Source organism: Papilio xuthus, unplaced genomic scaffold (assembly GCF_000836235.2).
Source record: "Papilio xuthus unplaced genomic scaffold, Pxut_1.1 DF827679.1, whole genome shotgun sequence".
NCBI classification, from domain to species: Eukaryota; Metazoa; Arthropoda; class Insecta; order Lepidoptera; family Papilionidae; genus Papilio; species Papilio xuthus.
This window is the reverse complement of record NW_013530970.1, coordinates 2,307,915-2,326,784: the sequence shown is the minus strand read 5'-3', so window position 1 is coordinate 2,326,784 and position 18,870 is coordinate 2,307,915. Positions and strand designations below refer to the sequence as shown.

General features: G+C 36.3%; 3 protein-coding genes across 10 annotated transcripts in view; 2 read left to right on the top strand and 1 right to left on the bottom strand.

Annotated features, from left to right (window-relative positions):
* The window catches only part of LOC106117880 (calcium release-activated calcium channel protein 1), a 26,326-nt gene extending 18,786 nt beyond the window's left edge, over positions 1-7,540 (top strand). For 2 of the 7 annotated variants that reach the window (XM_013312375.1, XM_013312377.1), the window contains 6 exons: positions 703-947; positions 4,214-4,406; positions 4,894-5,065; positions 5,783-6,049; positions 6,362-6,463; positions 6,896-7,539. In XM_013312375.1, the coding sequence (XP_013167829.1) occupies positions 703-947; positions 4,214-4,406; positions 4,894-5,065; positions 5,783-6,049; positions 6,362-6,463; positions 6,896-7,041 (1,125 nt within the window). In that variant the 3' untranslated portion in view covers positions 7,042-7,539. Of the gene's footprint in view, positions 1-350; positions 402-702; positions 948-4,213; positions 4,407-4,893; positions 5,066-5,782; positions 6,050-6,361; positions 6,464-6,895 lie in introns of those variants that run through there. The other 5 variants (XM_013312376.1, XM_013312381.1, XM_013312379.1 and 2 more) reach the window with 5 other exon arrangements.
* Positions 7,541-10,142: 2,602 nt separating this feature from the next.
* LOC106117634 (uncharacterized) lies at positions 10,143-12,065 on the bottom strand. 2 transcript variants are annotated; one of them, XM_013312020.1, is made up of 4 exons: positions 11,634-12,065; positions 11,214-11,447; positions 10,831-10,948; positions 10,143-10,568 (listed from the first exon to the last, which is right to left on the bottom strand). In XM_013312020.1, exons 1-4 carry the CDS (start codon positions 11,927-11,929, stop codon positions 10,527-10,529), a joined length of 690 nt encoding a protein of 229 aa, XP_013167474.1. In that variant the 5' UTR covers positions 11,930-12,065; the 3' UTR covers positions 10,143-10,526. The 2 variants fall into 2 exon arrangements, with proteins under 2 accessions (XP_013167474.1, XP_013167475.1); XM_013312021.1 differs by having other exon boundaries at positions 10,143-10,948.
* A 308-nt stretch (positions 12,066-12,373) lies between these two features.
* Br140 (bromodomain-containing protein 140) overlaps positions 12,374-18,870 on the top strand; it is a 17,027-nt gene continuing 10,530 nt past the window's right edge. The window contains exons 1-6 of the mRNA XM_013311915.1: positions 12,374-13,001; positions 13,122-13,361; positions 13,650-13,793; positions 14,265-14,358; positions 14,640-14,741; positions 15,060-15,198. Of these exons, the coding sequence (XP_013167369.1) occupies positions 12,546-13,001; positions 13,122-13,361; positions 13,650-13,793; positions 14,265-14,358; positions 14,640-14,741; positions 15,060-15,198 (1,175 nt within the window). The 5' untranslated portion in view covers positions 12,374-12,545. The remainder of the gene's footprint in view (positions 13,002-13,121; positions 13,362-13,649; positions 13,794-14,264; positions 14,359-14,639; positions 14,742-15,059; positions 15,199-18,870) is intronic.

Genomic DNA, 18,870 nt, shown 5'->3' with positions numbered 1-18,870 from the left:
CATCGCACACTGAGGGTATACGATGGGGGAAAGAGACAGAGTTGTATAGCACGTACTTGTAGCTATACAGTGTAAAAAAGATGCTTTAGAAAATAATCGAGAATAATAATTTTACATAGTCTTGACTTGTTTACATGATAGGAGGATGCTATAAAAAATATTTTAGTGTCTATACATTAACTGTCATCGTGGTCACGTCGCCTGCGAATCCGCCAATGTCACTGGCTCACGATAATCGTTCACAAACAATCAACAATCTACTAAATTACAGGCCGTACGTTTTCCCGTATTCAGTGTTCATTTCACGGATCGTTTGCAATGTTAATGTTTTATTTCTCTTTTGTTTCTTTTAAACTGTCAAAATTATGTCATCAGCCAGTTTTGCCCTTATAAAACTAGTAGTAAGTATGAAGAAGTAACAAAGTTTTAAGTCGGTTCGAGTCCGACATAACCCGTTTTTCTTTACAAGAGCAGATTTTACATAAACAAATCCTCAAAATATAAGGAAATTTAATAAACTTTACATCTGCATAGCTTTCTAATATAACCAAACTAAGATTGATGTAACAAAACTCCCTATTCATAGGCATATTTACAGTTTCTGTTTTTTTTATATAAAGCTAGAATGTAACCTCAACCTGTTTGTCAGACTTAGTTCGATCATAACATACATAATGATCTGAATATAATCCACTTTTCTAGGTATCAGAATCCAGCTACGTAACGAGCGTGGAAGACGCGAGCCGCGTGGACCAATGCACGCAGACCCCCAGCAGCAAGGCGCGGCCGCGTACGCTCCAAAGGTACCACACTACCGACCACCTCTACGAGAGATCGCACAGAGTCCACCGGCTTAGGCACGAGCTCAGGCCCAAAAGCCTAGGCCTCAGTGACTCGTACCCTTGCTTTGGAAAGCCGCCGAGCTATGAGTGCGGAACTACACCCAAGTAAGGATATCAGTTAACGATTGTATTGTGACTAACAGCGTTATAGCGTAAACGCGGATGGTGATTTTTGTGACCGGCTTTTTAAAAACAAATAAAGGTTGGTATTACACTTAAGCTCAGGTTAGACAGTCCTGGCCATTAAGCCCAGGACCTCGTTAAATCGTAAGTACTGATAGGAATAAAATCCGAAAATGTACCAGTGTATTGACACAACACTAGCCTTACTAAAATGTCGACATTTACGTCCCGTCACTATTCATTCTGACACTGGACTATGTAACGAAAGTACGTCATTGGCGCCAAATGATTCTAATTAATAATGACTAAAAGTACATGCTTGTCATTAAGAGTAATAAAAATAGTAATATGGGTAATTCATATTATCCTCACGTATAATTCTATTTATAAACTTGGTCATTCTTATGTTAACCATAAGAAAATGTCGGAAGGTACGCAGGTAAATACGAGATTAACCTTGTTTTCATGTTTGCAAGCGTTTCCTACTCTTCATAGGAAATTAAACAACAAGATTATAATTCTATGAGATAAAACGAAGATTAAATCAAGTAAAATTCCTTGTGTATACGAATGCTTGCATACAACGCGAAAATTTCCCGGGACGGGGAATCCCCTAACAATGGAACCCAAATTGACAACAAAATTTTTCCTGTTTAGTATTTCCTTTATTGTTCGCTCCAAAAGCATAAAATTCGGTTTCATATACAGGAGACTGCTCAATGTGGCAATTTTGTAGATGTGCTGTAGGCAGATTTAATACATATTTTTTAACTAACTATCGCCTGCCACTCCGTCTGTGCGGAATTAAGAAAAAACTTAAATAGTAGCTTATGTGTTTTTCCAAGCTATGTTTCACACCTATGCTAAATTGCAGCGAAATCCATGCTGCTGTTCTGGTGATACCTTCCAACTATTCAAATATCCATCCATCCATACATTCGCATTCATAATATTTGTAAGATTTACCCACATTTTAACCTGTTCTGCTAATTGTGCAAAATCATGTTATAATTGTCATCAAATATATTTTATATAAATATTATTATTAGTTGATTTTCCAATGATCGTACGTATGAGTTACCTTATACACTCGGGAAAAACTCAGAGAAACCATATCGTAGATTTACATAACAATCCGATTTGAAACCTACTCGTAGTGTTGACAAATAGTATTGAGTACGCACACTTGTTTAATGTTGTTTTACGTCAACAAATACGTTGAAAAAGTTACCTACCTTACCACAACTCTACATGCAGTTTTGAAGACGAATCCTGGCTTAAGAACCGACGCAAGTGGTTCGGAAAGAGTACCCCTCCGCTTTTCACGAGCCACGGTATCAAGGGTTGCAAGTTACCTGATCGTCGAACTTCGAAAGAAAATGGCACTATAAGAGTAAAGAAACTCCATCTCAGTAACCGTGGATTTCTGAAACTAGAATCTTCGTATGTTGTTATATCTGTTTTGTTAAAGATGACAGGAATGTCGATATGTTTAAAAAAAGGCTTGAGGAAGAATTGTTTGGAAGGATAACATGACCTATTCGTATGCTTATGTTTTTTTTAATCATGAGTAAGCAAAACGTAAATCATACTACACACATTGAAAATCATATTGATTATTAATTGATCCTTAAGAATATTGTGCTTAAAGTTGTGAATTATAAGATGGTAACTATGCTAATAACGCAATTGAAGTAATTTAACTTCACTTAGTACGGGTTCATTATTATAGAACTTGTAATTTTACGTGTTAGTTAAGGTGTGATCGTTATCATTACTGGAAAAACAAAACAAAACTTAAATTTACATATATTACTAATATTATGTTATAAATGCGAAAATGTTAATAGGTGGATGGATCGATGTTTGTTAGAAGGTATCTCCAGAACGGTAGTAGATGTAGAACATACTCTAGAAGATACATAAGCTACGGACGGTATCGTCGGCGACAGCTAGTATAACTATAAATAGGACCTGAATTTTATCTTTGAAGGTATCCATAACAATACGGAAATACTAAAGTAATTATAGTATTCGTAAATAAGAAACAAGTAGCAAACTATATATAAAATAATGATGTAAAATTAATTCATATTTTAAAATAGCTATGATATTTTTTATTGACGTTATCCTAAAAAAGGAAAATATAAAACGCAATGCAGTAATTGTTTGATAATTCCTCTTATTTTCCACGTAGACAGTTATTAAGTAAATTCTAATTAGATGACGTAACAAGTTATGACCTTCATCATGCAGTTCTGAATAATTACATAGTTACCACCTTCTATTACAAAATCACACATATTCCACGTTCTGTATATTGTATATCATACTTCTTACTAATCTTACTAATATTATAAATACGAAAACTTTGATGGATTGATGGATGTTTGTTAGAAGGTATCTCCAGAACCTCGGCATAGATCTCTCTGATATTTGGCATAGATGTAGAGCATAGTCTGGAAGAACACTTAAGGCACAATTTTTTTAGGTCGGAGATGCGGGCGACATATAGCTACTTATTTAGTGTTAGTATAAGATAGTATATAAGTATAAGATTAGAATTAATCCCAATAAATTTTCCGATATATTAATATAAGTCACGAATAACTAGTACATTGCTGAATTCGATCAGTATATAAATACCAACGATAAATACATATAATAATATATGTATAAAGTTAGTTACATACAGTTTATACACTTCTTACTGTCACAGTCTTAACTGAATAGTGCAAACAACGTGTGTAGGCAGCCTAATTCTGGTAATTCCACATCACAGATTATGTACAATATTGTCTAACCGCAGCTGACAAGATCATTCAATGATTATATCAACACTTCACTCAACACACAATAATAACATTATAATAAAAACACAATAAAATTACATAGAAGAGCATGAGTTTAAATTTACGATTTCATGTTTTATGTTTTGATTCCAAGAAAATTTAATTGATAATAAAATACAATTTAACATATTTTGTATTATCAGTAACTACAACAATTTTATTTGAATAATTTTTGAAATCTTCATAGAAATTACGGCCTAGCTTATATAGTGGAGATCGGCTTTTAGCCACTATTAATCGTTTTTTTGACTCTTATTAAGAATTTTGCTAGTTTTATTTTTAAAAAGACATTTATTTCTGAAGGTGGGTACTCGACTAAACATTTATGTAGGTGATGGTTTTTTTTAAAGAATTTTTATTATATCCTTTATTTATATTCAACCTTCTTGTTACTAGATTAAAGGTAAGCGTGACCGACAGTCCTACGATCTCTATCAGCCCTCCGCACAGCTTGGACTACGTATGCCAGAAGGGAAGTCCTGGCAGCGTGACGCCCAACGGAATGCTCTCCAGCAAATCCACGGCAACCACAGTACTGCTAAGCCCCAGTTATCTACAGACGACCTGTCATTGCAGTCAATCTATTAAGGTTGGTCTAGCGCTAGACAGCACAAATTAAAGCTGGTTCGTAAACGTAACACGGGCTAATAATAAGTCATTTAAGCTTCTACCCCACCGTAAAAAAGGAGGTTTTTTGTGGTTTATTGGTGAGTGAATTTTGTTGACAAGAAATTAAAAAAATACTGTTACATTCCTCATGTTTAGATCAGACGACTAATAGTATGATTTACTTGACTTCCTACTTGAAGTCCCCGTAGTAGAGCAGACGGCATCAACATTGCGCCGCCAGTGCGCTCTATATTGGGCTCTTGGTCTTGGCCCATGGTTAATTATATGCGCAACATTAGTGAAAAAAAAATTCCATCGTAAAGTGGATAACTTCGACGAGTAGTGAAATATAAAATATCACAGAGAAAAAAAGTATACGTGGTTACTTTTTATACTATGAATTAATTTATTGTTTAAGGGACTCAAGGCCCTTAGCCGGGAGTCAAGATTTGTTGCAATTATTTCAGAGTGTGAGTGAGGTGGCGCTGACGATGCCAGCTGGGTCTGGTGGCGCTGCGACAGGCGTGGGATGGAGTGAGGAGGTACCGGGCTTGGCTTCAGACGGGCTCTCGTGGCGACGTCTGCACATGTCCCGTGCCAAACTTAAAGCAACCGCCACCACGTCAGAACTGCTCTCAGGTAATGCTTATCTGAATTGATAAATTGTTCGCAAGTTCTTGATTTGTGATATGTTCAAATTAATTTCTATGTACAATGAAATAAGTTTAAATTGATTCGTTGAAGTCATATTTCATTTGCAAAAAAACTAAATAATTGCGAATTTGAGTACCTAACCATAATACATATACTAAAAAGTTTAAATTTTATTTGATGTGGCAACATTAGTTTTAACTTAATCAATAAATGTTTTCCCTTAATATCACTATCTAAAAGGCCGACAACGCATCTGCGGTTTTTCTGATATTGTTGATTTCCATGGGCGTATATGAACCTCGGTGTCCCCGCTGCTCGTTTGCCCCCTTTTCTTAAAAAAACAAAAAAGTAATTGTCTGTCGAACGTCGGTGGCTCAGGGGTTTAAGCACTTGACTTGCAAATTGTATGTTCTGGGTTCGAATCCCGCCATGTACCAATGTGTTTTGATTTCTGATTTACATATGTACATTTATCCGACGTTCTTACGGTGAAGGAAAACATCGTGATGCAACCTGCACATATATGAGAAGAAGTTCAAAGATATGTATGTGTGAAGTCAAGCAACCCACACTAGGCCAGCGTGGTTGACTATAGCCTAGTCCCCCCTAACATTGGGTAGGCTCCGAGCCCGTCAGTGGGGACGTATAGTGAGCTGATGACGATGAATTGTCATACTCAGAATCGTTAATTTCTTATTGCAGGTTTCGCGATGGTAGCTATGGTAGAGTTACAGATCAACGAGCCTACAAACGTGCCCGAATGGCTATTCGTTATGTTCGCTGTGTGCACGACTGTGTTAGTGGCCGTGCATATATTTGCTCTCATGATCTCTACGTATCTGCTACCTAATATCGACGCGGTCAGCAAGATGGAAACGCCAGGCGGACCGACGCGTGCACTCAGAGATTCGCCGCACGAACGCATGCGGGGATTTATAGAGCTGGCTTGGGCGTTTAGTACTGTTTTAGGTATGCTATATTGTAATTTAACTTGGTTTTAATTTCAATAATTTTTTATCTGTGTTCATAAATAGGCATTAACCAACTAGACAAACTTAATCCATAGTATTTCTATAGATTATGTTGGACTAATCGATATATCTATAATAAAGTAAAAATCGATTTGTCCACAGTCCTTGTACTTAATTATTCTTCTCTTCAAACATATGACAAAAGTATGAGTTATCGAGAAAGACTAAAGACCATACCAAATAGCATACACATCTTTCTATATCGCTCAATAAAACTATACTTGAATATTTATCAGTGTGAATTCCCCAGGTCTGTTCCTATTCCTGGTGGAGATAGCAATTCTTTGCTGGGTGAAGTTCTGGGACTACTCGTTTGCGGCCGCGACCGCAGCCACCGTCATCGTGATACCAGGTACTGTGTTAATGATGATCACCATGCGCTTCTTTGTCAGATCTGTGCTAAATTACTTCGGAATAATTAAAAATATTCGCCTACGATCATACCACTAAGTTAGTGACCAAATCCTTTTAATCACGGAAGAAAAGTCAAGAATGAGTTCCCTACTGTTTTCAGTCGTATATCATAATGCAGGTTTATAGGAGTACTTGTTGTCGCCCGCGACTCCGTCCGCACGGAATTAAAAAAAAAAACGTTTTACGTCTATGCCAAATTTTAGCCGGATCCATTCAACCGTTCTGGAAATACCTTCGAACAAACATCCATCTATCCATCTAAACATTCGCATTTATAATATTAGTAAGAAGTAAGATTATTTTAATCTTTTCTGTGTTCTTGTTGTGCTCATTTTGTCTTTTTTTTTAAATAGATTATTTTAATTTTCAGTTTTAATAGTATTCGTTGCGTTTGCCATTCATTTCTACCATTCGCTGGTGGTGCAGAAGTGCGAGACCTCCGTCCAGGACATTGAGCAGCTAGAAACTATGAAGCGGGAGCTCGACACAGCCACCGTTAAAGTCAATATGTTCTAACGATTATCGATACATGAATGTACAAATCGATTTAACTCGATCATTCATCGATTAAAAAGAGATCTGTGGACCATAGACAAACCTGTCTCGTTTTTAATCTATGAATGAACTGTCACTGTCATTAAAAAATGACGGAAAATGTTCGATATTTGTAAAATATCAAGTATTCATTGTATATTTATAATAAGTGTTTTAATAAACCGTTATACGAGTAAATACTATAAAAAGTTACAATATAGACACGTACCAATGTGATGTGAAATGTTTTCTAACCTTAAAACTGTGAGTGCACTGTCAAAACACCGGTACAAGAATAACATGTTTTTCTACAAGTGTTTCGATAGTGCAAACCGGTCAACAGAAAACTAATTCTGTTATTTATGTCTTATTAATTATACTTATCATTTTAATCTTACAGAGATTATCCTTGATTATGTATTAATTTTAAAATGCTTTAACATATTAAGTGTTCACAGTCACAAACAATTGAGTCATTCAATATGAATACGCAGTGAAACTTTTATGTAATAAAAAAAAAGTTATAACATTAGAAATATTCATTCATTATAAACATACTCTGCATGATTCACTTTGACTGGCATCAAATTTGGCTCAGTCAAGACTTGACTATACTTTTCTAGTAATGTAACATCGATATACTACATTGATTTGTAATATATTGATTCTTGTTTTATTATTTACTGATGACATTCCATTTTATCTAGGTTCAATGGTACTGTGTATTTCCACTGTCAAAAAACATTCCTATTGTCTTTTAAAATTCAAATTACAATATATTTTTTGTAAGTGTATGGATAGTGGAAAATCACAGTAAGGCATGTTATGATTGCAACAATTTGAATATAATTTTTAATATGTCTTTTATGTTTTCTATTGCTTAATTTTGCAACGGATAATTAAGCAATAGTAAGCATGGATATTAACATATCAAAGCTTAAAAGATATAAAACATGTAAACATTTTGGTAGAATAATAATGGTATAGATGTTTTCATATACCATGTAAGCTCGAAATATTGCTTGTGTTCCTGCCCAGAGCACAGTATTAGGTGCATGGTGCAAAGGGATGTGGGTGGTAAACTCTACACAGCATACAGTCTACCTTGACCAAGCAAGATATTAAAAGAAGTATTCATAAACATTAAGTAATTAACTAAAAATATAGAATATAAGTGTGGAAATTATTTAATAAGATATATTTATATGAAAGTTTAATATTAATTTTAGTGTTTGAAGAATATTGTACAATTTACTGAAGGAAATCTACACAAATTGTTTTTATTCTTTTTATTTTGTATCATAATATCAAGTATTAATAATCCATTTGTAAGGATACCTGTATACGGAAATAATTTGAACCGACAGCACTGTTATTTTGATCCAATAATGTGATAATTATGTTAAAAGAAAGTTCATAAAGATTATAAGTTTGATCTGATTATTATTATGTAGTGATTGATAAAAAATGAGAGATTTATAAAAAAGAATAAGTTGATATGAATTGGGTTGCAATAAATTTTATATTGAAAACCAAGAATAGAGTCAAAATTTCATTTTCTCCCCCAAAAATAGCTTCGACTGATCTACTCTTGAAATTGGATTGCATTATTTTTTATATAAAAAACATATTTGTCACAACAACTCAATCAGTATTGTTTAGTATCGGACTTGAATTCATGTTATTATTTATTGTTGAAGTGTTTGATATTCAATAAAGAATCTATTTGAAATGAACATTTTATTATAGGCCATATATGTTAATGTAATTTCTACCATTTTTATTAGACTATCCACATGTGATTAATCCCACCAATGTCTGTCGCTCAAGTTGGCACTTTGTGCAGAAGTATCTGTTATCCTCTATGTGCCAAATCAATAGGTTATTAGAATAAACAAATGACAAGACAATTTAAAAAGCAACACGCTACAACTAGAGAAAACTTCCAGATATCATAAGGTAAACATTTTTTTATATAGCCACACCGTAACGCTTGGTTTTCATCCCTAAAAATCGTTTTGTCACAAAAAAAACTTGTGATACAGTACAAAACATTTAATGATATAAATATTATTTAAGTTCTTATTTTACTTTTCATGCCAATTATGTATTTAAGATATACAGTAGAATTCCACTGCCACAATGCATACAAGTGTTATGATAATCAAATACACAAATTAGAAAACACATTAAGGGTATAGAATCAATACAAATTGTTTTTTTTTAAATATATTTTTAATGGCAGTGAATATTTTAAAAATTACGTTCAATGAATTTATTACAAAATCTAGTTCAGATTTTTTTCATTTAAAATTATTTGGCAATTTTTTTTTTCAAACCACTAAAATTTCTATACTATAGAAATTCTATAATTATACTTTATTGTATAATTAAAGTAATCAAATCAAAATTATTTAAATACATTTTTCTAAACATACTTTTTTTTATCAATTAATGAATTTCACAAAATATCAGATCATTTACTGTAATATGACACTGAAATTAATTTGGTCGTATTTGTGCACAATTTTTAAACACTTTTTTATGTCAAAATTAATGTTCAAATGCAAAGAAAAATATTTTATAAGCAAAGTTTTTAAAGTAAATAACAATCAATTACAATTCTTATTTATCTTATATACAACACTCAACTATCAAGGTACAATCAAAACTCACCATATTATGTATTAATATATTCTAAAACTACAGTATTTTTGTTAACAAGGGTTCACAATTAAAAAAGATGACTTAAAAATTAATTAACTTAAACTACAACAAACAGACAGTGCTCACACCAAATATATTGTCAACACACAACTTCACCTAAACACTGAAACCTAACCGTGAATTATAACTGTCCATATAAAAACAACAGCTTTTGCCCGTGGCTTGGTGCAGATTTAAAAAAAAGTACTCTAGACCAGTGGTTCCCAAACTTATTTTGTCTACTACCCATTTTGGGAATAAATATTTTTTTAGCGCCCCCATATTTTCACTTTTTTAAAAACCACTATAACTTCAAATTAAATTAATTAATTATTGTGACCTATATATGTATATTAACAGAGAATTCTAAACGAAACTTTTACTATAACCTGCAACTTGAGACCTGCAGCGCCCACAAGGGGGCGTTATCGCCCACTTTGGGAAAGACTGCTCTAGACTTATGTTTCATATCTTTGCTATATTTCAAACATATGTGTTGAACTAATGCACAATTATCAATTAAATAAAACATATTCCATGGGCAATAATCACATTTCCAGGATCATAGTTGGCCTATGTGTTGTTCCAGTATTATACATATATACCAAATTTCATCAAATCCATACCAGCTGTCCTTGAGATACCTTCTAACAAACATCCATCCATACATCCAAGCAGCATGGTATTAGATATTTGTACTTTAGTGTTCAAAAATGATGGTAGCTCGGAACATTGCATCAGTCGCAGAGCAGAAGACAATTTTAGGTGTAGCGAGGTGAAGGAATGCGGAGCAAGTCGCAGAGCTGAGACACAAATAAAAAAAACAATTAGACTTACTATTATAGAAGCAAATTACCAAACAAAAATGTATTGTCATCCCATATTCATACTTGGACTTTCTGTGAGCCTGTTGCATTGCGGGAAGTGGGCATTGCATAGTGCGCACATAACCTTAGGCCTTAAAGATATTTGAAAAGAGTTGCTAATACATTTGGTGTGAACACCGCCTTAATATTCCCAAACAGCTCATGACATCTCCATTTCCATAGGTGATATTTCACTTACAAGCACTCCAGGTCTTTTCTTCTCTTCTTCATGTGGTTTTTCCTCTACTTCCTTTATCTTCTCTAAAATATTATCTCGAGGTTTCCACACAACTAAAGACATGTGGGGCTTTTCTAGTCTGTAACAGAAGCAATAATACTTCAAAAGAATGAAACACAGGTGAGTACAATGTAAATGCGAAAGTTGAAATAACTTTAGTTTGATAAATAAAAGATGTTATTTTCAATATGTGACAAAAGTACTCTGAACACTATAAATCTCCACAGAAAGTTGCCATAAGGCAAAATAACATTATTTTAAAATATAAGCTAAGCAAGCTACTATTATTGAAAGTGAGAGTTGACACAAATGATTTATAATTATTATAATAAACTAAATAATACCTTTCCATAAGAGTAGCAGGTATTAAAGGTTCTTCTTGTAACTTTTTAAGCTCTTCCGAGAGAACAATTTTGTGACCTTTCAGTTTTTCACTGAGAGTCATTGCACCATCCATGCCAAGATCCATATTTTCGTCTGTCAATGTTGCCAAAGAATGAGCTGTGTAGTCTGAAGATATATGGAGACCACTTAAATGTGCTGCCATTTTCTCTTCCGTTATTAACTGTTTGGCTGGACTAAAAAAAGTTCAGGTTTATATTATAACTCAAATGTTATAAAAAAATTTAGTGTCACAATTCAATAGGAATCCCTAATTGCTCTTTCTAGAAAGGCTAAAACCTAAACAACCATTGTTGTATTTACTTTTTACAATCTGTTCTGTCTACATTTTCACTGTGTTTATAACTCAAAAATCTACTTACATGACAGGTTCGACATCCAAACTTTTTCTTTTACAATGAAGAATTGCGTGTGAAGGCTTTGCTTCTAATTGTGGTTGTCCCGTGAACTGTACTAATTGAGGTGGCGAAGGTAAACCCCAGGAAACGCCTTGTATATTCCAAGGAGCACCAGAGGGGATAGGCATGGAATGTGGCTCATGACTCGTTCCTGGACGCTGATATGGAAGGCCGGAAGACAGGGCTTGTTGGGCAAACATTTGTTTAGAAAGTTCATCTGATTGTCCGTATTGATACGGGGGATATCTATAAATATCCATTTTGTCTACAAGTCGATTAAAAAATGTTCTGGAAAATGTTAGTAAGCACTCTACTTTTATTTCTCTCACGAAAACCACGAAAAATTCGCAAACAATAACAAATTACAAAATAACAATGACACCAATTGACACTTCACAAAATGAAATACAGGAAAGTAAAAGTAACAGATGTTGAATAGCATTAGAAACAACGCGAATTTTCTGGAAAAATGTAATTCAGCATTAACAAGTAGTGGTAATTAATGTGTAGTGTTTAATATCATTTAATAAAAATTATGTCGATTTAGCTTTTAACATGTGTAATTAAGTTAAAACAAAAATAATTAAAATATTTATAAGTTTCAAACATTGCATAGTCTTTGTCGGGCCATTTTTCTGTTTCCAAAATGCATTTATTTGCTCTTTGCCATTTGTCATAGCTGTCAATCAAAACAATTTATAAAATTTTGTGCATGAAATCAACATCGATTTGTGTTATATTTCGCCAGCCTTTCACTTTTCTCAAATTGCGTTTTATTTGAAAGTTTTGAAGTAAATGAAAAAGTAAAATCCACACGACAGCAAATACGACAATCTTTATTCTGCAATATCTCAAATGTATTGCTAAATCAACAAAATGGGATTGGATTTTGATGTTTTGGAGTTTTGTAAAAAGTTGCGACAAAACAGGCCACCGCCCTATCAGTGTCCACTGGAAAAGTGTGATAAAGTTTATAAAAGCCTATGTGGATTGCAATACCATCTTGTTAATTACGACCATGACAATCCCACACCGGCAACACCTACCGTAGTTCGTAATATATGTCGGAAAAAAGGCAGAGCCAGAGCTGCGGTTCCCACCGGTGATATAGCTCTTCAGAGCCCGCCGAAAGAGGCTTTAACTTTTGCTGAGGCACAAAAAGTTGTACAGTTTGAAATTGACGGGAAAATAAGTCGAATACCGATCGATCAACCATTGCCAATTATTTCTTTAGAGGAATGGGAAAAGAAGAATGCAGAGCTGGAAAAGCCACTTCCAGTCGTAGAACCACCTCTTGAACCTCAAGTTAAACTTCCTGAAGCTAGTTTTCGGGTAATATTAAATTGTTTAATATCTTATTAATCCAATTCTTTTTACAAAACATGTAGCAACAATATTGTGTCTAATTTCAAGATAAATTAAGTATGTTATAAATATACATGATATTTGCAGTTAATACCAGATTACAATGAGAGAGTTTGTGATGCTCAACCCAGACCAAATGCCTACATACGCTTCATTGAGAAATCAGCTGAAGAATTGGATGGAGAAGTTGAATATGATGTGGATGAAGAGGACACAGCCTGGTTGGCTCTTATCAACAAGAGTAGAGCTAAACAAGGACTGCCACCAGTTTCTGTTGACACTCTGGAACTGCTTATGGATAGGCTTGAGAAGGAATCTTACTTTCAGGTACAATAATTACTTAGTACCTGAGGCCAAATATACATTTTGATAGAGAATATAAAGATTCTAAAATGAAACTAAAATATTAGGACCTGTACATTACATACACATACATACACATTGCCTCAATAATAACCTGAACAGAACAGAAATAAATTATATGATAAATTTATTGAGATTTTAGTTCCAACTACTAGTTAGTCAACCATAGAGAAACATTTGAACCATATGAATTTTCTCTTTCTACTGTAGATTTCTATGGCTGATATTAACACTTTTTTTCATAAATACCAGGCAACTCAAAGCGGCCAGCAGACCGCAGCCACAGTGGATGAGGATGCAGTGTGTTGCATTTGTATGGATGGAGAGTGTCAGAACACAAATGTTATACTGTTCTGTGATATGTGCAATCTTGCTGTGCATCAGGATTGCTATGGGGTAAGTTAACTTAAGTAACATTATTTTAATCTTAAGTTGTAATGCCTTGTGGTTCACCTCAGACCACAATAGGCCACTTGAAGTGGAAGGAAGATCTTATGATGATAGAAAGTAAAGTTCAGTGTTCACAATATAAATAAGAAATGTAGTAGCAAGTGGATTCACTAAAGCCTGCATAACTGTAATATATCTACAAGAGGAAAAGTAAGAGAATTCCTGGCCGAAGCTAATAAAGCTTATTAATTAATCTATATATATAAAAAGATTGCTGTTCATTACTCTCTCTAAAACTCAAGAACGGCTGAATGAATTTATCTTGTCTTGGTTTTGAAATATTCTTGAAGTTCTAGGGAAGGTTTAAAAGAAAAGAAAAATTTGATTAATTGACGGGAACTAATGAAGTCTTTTTTTTCATTCCATGATAATTAATAATATATTTTATAGGAGTAATTTTTTTAATATAATATACAGGTACCATACATACCGGAGGGTCAATGGTTGTGCAGGAGATGTCTGCAGTCTCCATCTCGGCTTGTTAACTGTGTATTATGTCCTAATACTGGAGGTGAGCATTAGTTACACATATAAATATAGATTAATTCAACATTCTCACGGTGAAGGAAATTATTAGGAAGGGATGTTTAGTGAGCTGGTGATGATATAAATATATTACATTCATGCACTTTCCCTATAAAGGTTCCATTATATCTGAATTTAACCCTTGCTGTTTTTCTACTTTTTGATATTTCCCTTGTATCACGCAACCCATCCATATTTAATCACATTTCTATTTATATAATCCTCTTTCTATATACTAAAGATCTAGAAATTTCTATTTTGTGTCAGGTGCATTTAAACAAACAGATCAAGGCACATGGGCGCACGTAGTGTGCGCTCTCTGGATACCTGAAGTGCGGTTTGCTAACACAGTCTTCTTAGAACCCATTGGTAAGCTATAGGTTGTTTCTATTTATTTGACAGGTTAAGATCCAGAGAGAGGGCACTGCCCTCTCTCCGCATCCTTTACACAATTTTAATTTTATTTGTTCTCTGGTTTTCTTAATTGTGTGTTAAAAAAAGAGCGACGCCAATAAACCACGTGAGTGGTATGTCGGTAACATCCTATGCAATCTTATTGTGTTGTTTAAAATAAAAATATCTATTTTTTTTTAAACGTTTTAGGTATCGAGCCGCTAACTCAATAAGAAAGTGACTTTTTTTTATTTCCTTAAGTGCATAGTTAATTTATAAATGAATGTATAACAGATTCAATAGAGATGATCCCCGCGGCGCGGTGGAAGCTGCAGTGCATGGTGTGCAAGCAGCGCGGCGCCGGCGCCTGCATACAGTGCCATAAGAGCAACTGCTACTCCGCATTCCACGTCACATGCGCGCAGCAGGCAGGGTGAGATATGTGTTATATGTTACACTGTCACATGTTACATTGTTACACTATCACACGTTACATTGTTACATGTTACACTGTCACATGTTACAATCTTTCGTTTATGTTGTGGGAGGTCTTCACTGCTGTCGATATTTGCGGGAAGAATAACACTCGAAGTCCAGATTTGTAATGATTTATTTTCTAATTTCTTAACTATTTATACAAATTATGAGCTACGTGCTTACTGGCTAAAATATGTACACCAATTAAAAATTAAGTTTTTCGACCAATCCGGAAGAGACACTAATTACTAGCTAATTACAATGAGAGTGAGTGAGAGGTGATTTTCTCTGTCACACATTCTTGCGCGTTCCGCAGAGATGGCGATATGCTGCTTATGACCTCCAATATCACTCCCCCTCAAGCGAAGCGTACGCTCTTCTTTACTACGCGGCCCGATCTTGTTACGTAGGGATGGCTGGTAGCGAGCGTGTTACTTGATGTTGCTGTGTTTCTAGTTGCAGGTACCTCTTCCTTGTCTGTTTCACTCTCAACAGTATACGCGGGTTTCAATCTGTCCAGCGATATTACTGAAGTTCGCGTTGGAAGTTGAATTTTGAAATATTTTTCGTGTCGCTTTAAAACTTCGTATGGTCCGTCGTACGGCGGTGTGAGTGGTGACCGCACGGTGTCATTGCGGACGAATACATGTGAGCACTTTGAGAGATCTTTGTAGACGAATGGTCGCTGTGACGTTTGTTGCGGACGTGTTGTAGGCGTTAATGACGTCATCGCTTCTGTTAGATGCCGTAGAAAATCTGCGTCGTCATATTTCGGCTGAGTAGGCACGAAGAAATCGGACGGTATCCTCAAATTTGTACCATATGTCATAAGCGCTGGGCTGAAATTGTTGTCGTCTCGTATAGCGCTGCGTAGCCCCAACAGAACTGTAGGTAAGTCTTCGCTCCAGGTTATAGACGCGCCACGAGCCATGAGCGCGGTTTTCATAGTTCTATGCCATCTCTCTATTTGACCGTTGGATTGAGGATGGAATGCGGTGGTTCGAATTCTGTTTATTCCAAACTTTTTTAATAATGTGTTGAACAATGATGATTCGAACTGGCGGCCTTGATCGGTTGATATTCTCAACGGACAACCGAAGCGTGCTATCCACTGTTCGTAAAGCGCTTTACAGACTGTTTCTGCGGTTATGTCTTGCACGGGAATCGCTTCGGGCCATTTTGTGCATCTATCGATAATAGTGATGCAGTATCGATAACCGTTGGATGGTTGTAGGGGGCCGACTATGTCTATGTGTATATGTTCGAAGCGTTGCGATGGCGGAAATGCAGATAGCGGCGTTACGACGTGGCGATGTACTTTAGCGCGCTGACATTCTGTGCAGGCTTTCGTCCAACCTGCCACTTCTTTACTCATTGCTGGCCAGAAGAATTTAGTGATCATCTGCTGTCTTGTCGTTCTTACGCCTGGATGGCACAGTTCGTGTTGCGCTTTGAAAGCGGCGTAACGATATGCCTTGGGTAAAAATGGGCGGGGCGTTGTTGTGGACAGCTCACACGTGATCGGACGGCTCATTCCAGGTAGGGTTAGATCGGCGAATTTTAAGTTTGGTTGTACTTTTAACTTTTTTAGTTCTTCGTCGTTGCTTTGGTCGATAGACAATTGAGCGAAGTCGATTGCAGTTGGGCATTGTATTTCCTCTATGCGTGATAATGCGTCAGCGACTGGGTTCTCTTCGCCTTTTAGATACTCGATTTTTGAGCAGAATTGGCTGATGTAGTTGAGTTGACGTTCACGGCGCGGGCTGTCGCTGTTACTCGCTGTCTTTGTCAGTGCATACGTAAGAGGCTTGTGATCGGTGTAGATGGTGACTTCGGAGCCTTCTATTAATCGACGAAAATGTTTTACAGCTGAGTAGATCGCTAATAGCTCGCGATCGTACACGCTGTAGCGGCGTTGAGTAGCACTCATAGTTTTCGAAAAGAATGCCAGTGGTTTCCAAACTTCTGAGTCTTTTTGTTGCAGTACGGCGCCTAGACTATGATCTGAGGCGTCGGTCATGATGACAAGTTTGTTTCCGACAGACGGGTACGCTAGTGTTGTGGCTTCTGAGATGCTTTGGCGGCATTTTTCAAAAGCGTTTTCGGCTTCAGGCGTCCATTCGATTGGCGTCTTGTCGTTTTTTTTCTTGTTATGTAAATACTTGTTAAGTTCGTGTTGTAAGTCGGCTTGGTGAGGTAGGCAATCACGGTAGAAATTTAGCATGCCTAAGAAACGTCGTAGCTCGATGATGGTTTTCGGCTTGGGGTATGTAGATATGGCGTCTGTACGTTCTTGAGGAGGTCTTATTCCCTCTGCTGTAACTTCGTAGCCCAGGAAGTCGATCGTATTCTTTCCAAACTCGCACTTGTCTACGTTGATCGAGACACCGTATTTCTCGAGGCGTTGTAATATTTCGTGAAGTAGCTTTTTATGCGATTCTTCACATTTTGAAAAGAGCAGGATGTCGTCTATGTAGCAAAAGCATCCGCTAATACCTCGTAGGACTTCATGCATGAATCTTTGGTAAGATTGGCTTCCATTTTTGAGACCAAATGTCATGCAGTTGAATTCGAATAGGCCGAAAGGTGTGATTACGGCGGTCTTCTTTGCGTCTTCTTTATTTATGGGTATCCAGTAATATGCAGTCTTGATATCGATTTTGGAGAATAATTTCATGTCTTTCAGCTGATACGTGAAGTCTTGAATGCGAGGTATAGGGTACCGGTCCGGTTGTGTAACCGCGTTAAGGCGTCTGTAATCTCCGCAAATTCGTATTCCTCCATCTTTTTTCTTAACAACATGGAGCGGGCTCGCCCAAGGACTCTTCGATGGCTGGCATATACCCATCTCCATCATGCGCTCGAATTCTTCTTTCGCCGCTTTGTATTTGTCGGGCGGCAGGGGGCGCGCGCGTGCAAACAACGGTGGGCCGGTTGTTTCGATGTAATGAACTACGTTGTGTTTCGGTGGCTGCTTCAGTGACATGGGCCGAAGTACGTTAGGATAAGTCTTCAATATGCCATGGTAATCTTGACTGGAAATGATAAGGTGGATGGCTTCGGAAGGTGTAGAAATCTCGATGGCATTTATCGATAGTTCTGTCACTATATCGACTAACTTTTTCTTATGCAGGTCCACAAGCAGTTGAAAATGGCGAAGAAAGTCAGCTCCTAATATTGAAGTCTTCACATCTGCAATGATGAAGGTCCACGTGAAGCTTCGACGAAGGCCAAGGTTTAGCCTAATCGTTTTCTCACCATACGTTTTTATGGGCGTATTATTTGCGGCAAAAAGTTGGAAGGCGCTATTTCGGCTGTTTTTTCTTGTCTTATTTGTCGCTGCCAGTACGGAAATGTCGGCGCCTGTGTCCACGAGGAAACGTTCCCGAGTGTCGCGATCGTGTACACATAGGCGATTGCTTGTATTGGAGACATCGACGCTCGCCACAGTCGATGTCGACGTTAGTTTTCCGACTTCTTATATCGGCGACAGCACGGTGACTCGCAACGTTTCGCTTTGTCGCCAAACCGGAAATGGTATTTGCATTCCCATGTAGGATCCCCAGGCTTCACTGATGAACTGCGTCGCGTATTGGACTGCGATCGTGAGCGTGAGCGCCAGCGAGAG

What these genes read in the sequence shown, in the direction of transcription:
- LOC106117634 (XM_013312020.1), bottom strand. Translation starts at nt 11,929, where the DNA reads ATGGATATTTATAGATATCCCCCGTATCAATACGGACAATCAGATGAA. An exon ending in CCTGCTACTCTTATGGAAAG is followed by an intron (nt 10,949 to 11,213) that starts GTATTATTTAGT and finishes CTTCTGTTACAG; the next exon opens with ACTAGAAAAGCCCCACATGT. An exon ending in AGAAAAGACCTGGAGTGCTT is followed by an intron (nt 10,569 to 10,830) that starts GTAAGTGAAATA and finishes TTTGTGTCTCAG; the next exon opens with CTCTGCGACTTGCTCCGCAT.